This window comes from Adelges cooleyi, unplaced genomic scaffold (genome assembly GCF_023614345.1).
Source record: "Adelges cooleyi isolate 19-005CV unplaced genomic scaffold, UGA_ACOO_1.1 ACOO_flye_CR_arks_rails_tigmint_CR_PRNA_521, whole genome shotgun sequence".
Lineage (NCBI taxonomy): Eukaryota > Metazoa > Arthropoda > Insecta > Hemiptera > Adelgidae > Adelges > Adelges cooleyi.
Window position 1 is genome coordinate 350,260 of NW_026096210.1, and position 3,234 is coordinate 353,493.

General features: G+C 34.9%; 1 protein-coding gene across 1 annotated transcript; it reads left to right on the forward strand.

Moving 5' to 3' along the window:
- Positions 1-928: 928 nt before the first annotated feature.
- Positions 929-2,129, forward strand: LOC126842458 (protein PFC0760c-like). Its single transcript, XM_050579477.1, has 3 exons — positions 929-1,044; positions 1,140-1,733; positions 1,937-2,129. Exons 1-3 carry the CDS (start codon positions 929-931, stop codon positions 2,127-2,129), a joined length of 903 nt encoding a protein of 300 aa, XP_050435434.1.
- The last annotated feature ends 1,105 nt before the right edge of the window (positions 2,130-3,234 follow it).

Consider the following 3,234-nt stretch of genomic DNA (forward strand, 5'->3'; position numbering starts at 1 on the left):
GATCTTGACAGCCCGGATAAACACTTTGAATTATTCTAACCAACCTCTGTTAAATCAAAAAGCTTATTTCGATTATCATATCAAACTTATACTTACTTATTCTTGTTATTTACACTTTTATTGCATAATTATTTTCAGTTTTTTCTACATTTTTTATTATTTTTGTATATTTACATTCTACATTTACTTGTAACACTTTTGTATTTTGTGTTAATTGTTTTTTTGTTTATTTCATTGTTTTTTTTATATATTTATTAAGTTTCATTCTTTTGATTTTTTATACAACGTTGAACGATTACAGGTAAGTTCTTATATATAAGATGATGTCATAAACTAAAGATAAAATACTATTCTCAATTAGTACAATAGTGTCCACATACTTTTTTTTCTCTTCTCGTTACGTTTTTATAATTAATAACTATTTCTATGATACACATTTTTATGAAATGTGTTCGTAAGACTAGGTTTAGATTTTTAGGATGTACTTATTTAATAAAACTCTAACAGTCATAGAAACTTAAGTGTTCTGTTGTTAGTATAGATACTAAAAAACTGCTTTAGAAAAAAATGTATTTTTAGTTAGTAAAAAAAATTAATTTAACAACATGCGTCGGCTGTATATTGTAGCTTTCTTGATCCGGCGTTTCAATAATATTTATTACTGAAGGAATTTTGAAAAAGAAAAGCTGATAATTTTATCTTACCAAAACCAATTTAATAAACTAAATGACTAATTATTTTCACTTTTAAAACTTGTACATTTTTTTTAAAAGATAAAATATGTTTTTCAATATGTACATATAATATTCTTAGAGTTGTCTCAAATCAAAGTCACGCGATATGCGTTCGGAGCTTTTTTTTTAAACACAGTATTTTATTTATATTGTCATAGGACTAAGTTAGAAAATATTGTCACTTTTTAGCTAAAATGGCACCGTTAGAAAGAGATCCACCCAAATTCTTATTTGATCATATAACAGACATAAACGAAGACTTCTTGACGGACGACGAAGAAGAGTTATTTCCAGAACGCCTTATATACAAGTACTAAAGCTTGATAAAATAGTAGCTGGCTAGTCGAGTTTAACAACAGCTAGTGTTAATAATACAATTGTTTTTTTATGTATAATTCGTTTTAGCGACATAGACACAAGAGATAGAGACACGGACGAAGAGATTGACATAAACACCGACGAGTTAAATAACTATATACCTGAAATAGTATTGGAAGTCATTAGACAATGGAGTACATACTTTAATAGTGCTGTTCCGCCACTTGTCAACAACCATGACAGAAAGACAGAGGACAGCGATGACGAGTCAATTGAGACAGACGAAACCGACGACAGAGAGACAGAAGACAACGATGACGAGTCAATTGAGACAGACGAAACCGACGATAGAGAGACAGAGGACAACGATGACACAGAGACAGAGGACAGCGATGACAAAGAGACAGAGGACATCGATGACACAGAGACAGAGGACAACGATGACACAGAGACAGAGGACAACGATGACGAGTCAATTGAGACAGACGAAACCGACGACAGAGAGACAGAAGACAACGATGACAAGTCAATTGAGACAGATGAAACCGACGACAGAGAGACAGAGGACAACGATGACGAGTCAATTGAGACAGACGAAACCGACAAAATCCACGACGACGACGAATACTCCCGGAACTTCATGCCCACATACAGCTTCGATGCAAGGCTTGCATATTTCAAGTAAGTACGACCGCTTGGTATTACATTTTTCATATTTTGTGCACCATATAGCTTATCATGTAAATTAATGTGTACGTCAAAAAAATGATTTATTTCCTTCCGGCCGGGTGATCATATTTTGTTATCATTGATGACGACTTAGATAACCTAATCCGAGAAATAGTATTAGAAAACAACTGAAATACATACTGTAATACTTTTAGCGCCATTCGCCCGCCTGTCAACGAACGCCGATCAGTTGAGTCAGACTCGGACGACCCGCAGCCGTGCTCATCATCAGGTCTGAAGAGACCGCGTTCAGACTCTGATGATGAGCAACCCAGGTCAACAAAGCGGAGACGGCCAACGTCGTACCAGTCAGAAAGCGAAGAAAGCGAGTCGGACAACTTTCAATAGTACTCCAGCCGATAAACTGTGGCCGGCAAGTCGGCGAAGCCGTTGGCGGACACGTGTGCTGTAGTAGCGCGAGATGCTGCAGCCACTGTCTCCGTCCAATCGCATCCCGAACTTGTCCGGCCGGCCTGTTGAGGAAGACGTGAAGTAGTAATCCAGACGATGGAAACGAAGGGACAACTCGGGAACGACGGTGACGGTGCGAGCCAGTAGCGCGAAATGCTGGCTCACCGTCCCATCTAACCGTATCCTGGACAGTCTGTCGGGGAAGATGTGTAGCGGTGAAGCAGACGGCAGTACTCCAGACAATGAGTGACGAGGAGGCGATGGAACGACTCGGGTTGACACTGTTGTACGAGTTCTGCATAGTTATTTTTCTGTTTAATTTTACATTTTTTTACATAAATGTAAAAAGTATTTTATTTTAATGATAAACAAATATATATATATATATATCATTTGTTTTTGTAAATTTAAATTCGTTTATCAGTTCACTAAAAAATTGCTTACCAGCTTTGTCTCACTAAATATTATTACATTTTAATAATATTATAATATTACTCAAGTAGATTACTGAAGACACACATAACTTCTGTGTCTGAATTTAAATATTTTCAATTGAATTTCAGAACAAAATAATAATAATACATGTATTATATGTTCATTAAATATTATTATTATTCAATATATTATGTATATTGCAAATTTGGATTCTAAAATGACTTTACCACTGATGGCGGAGACGTGCTCGGTGGCAAACTATTGGGCACATTTGAACCTGGTAATCTACTTTTTGTATGCGGTGGCCGTCGGAAGACAGTTTACGTTTTTTAATTAGATAGGATTTACTGCGGTGGAACAAAAAATGATATAGGTGATTTGTTTATTTCTTTAATTGAGTAGTAGTAAAACATTGCTTTGAAACATGAAATATATAAAGCACGATAACTATAATCTTTTGAGTTTTGAGGATCCCGGAGCTGTGTGTTAAATTTTTTCTTATTTAGTAATTTATATTTTTTCTATATTAAATAAACAATTCACATGGGACACGTCTTATAAAATGATTTAAATATTTTAAAAATATTATCAAAGGTGCTTGATGCGA

Bases quoted from the DNA above. Each gene is read 5' to 3' on its own strand.
- LOC126842458 (XM_050579477.1), top strand. From the start codon at position 929: ATGGCACCGTTAGAAAGAGATCCACCCAAATTCTTATTTGATCATATA. The intron at 1,045-1,139 runs GTACTAAAGCTT...AATTCGTTTTAG, and splicing joins CCAGAACGCCTTATATACAA to CGACATAGACACAAGAGATA. The intron at 1,734-1,936 runs GTAAGTACGACC...TAATACTTTTAG, and splicing joins GCAAGGCTTGCATATTTCAA to CGCCATTCGCCCGCCTGTCA.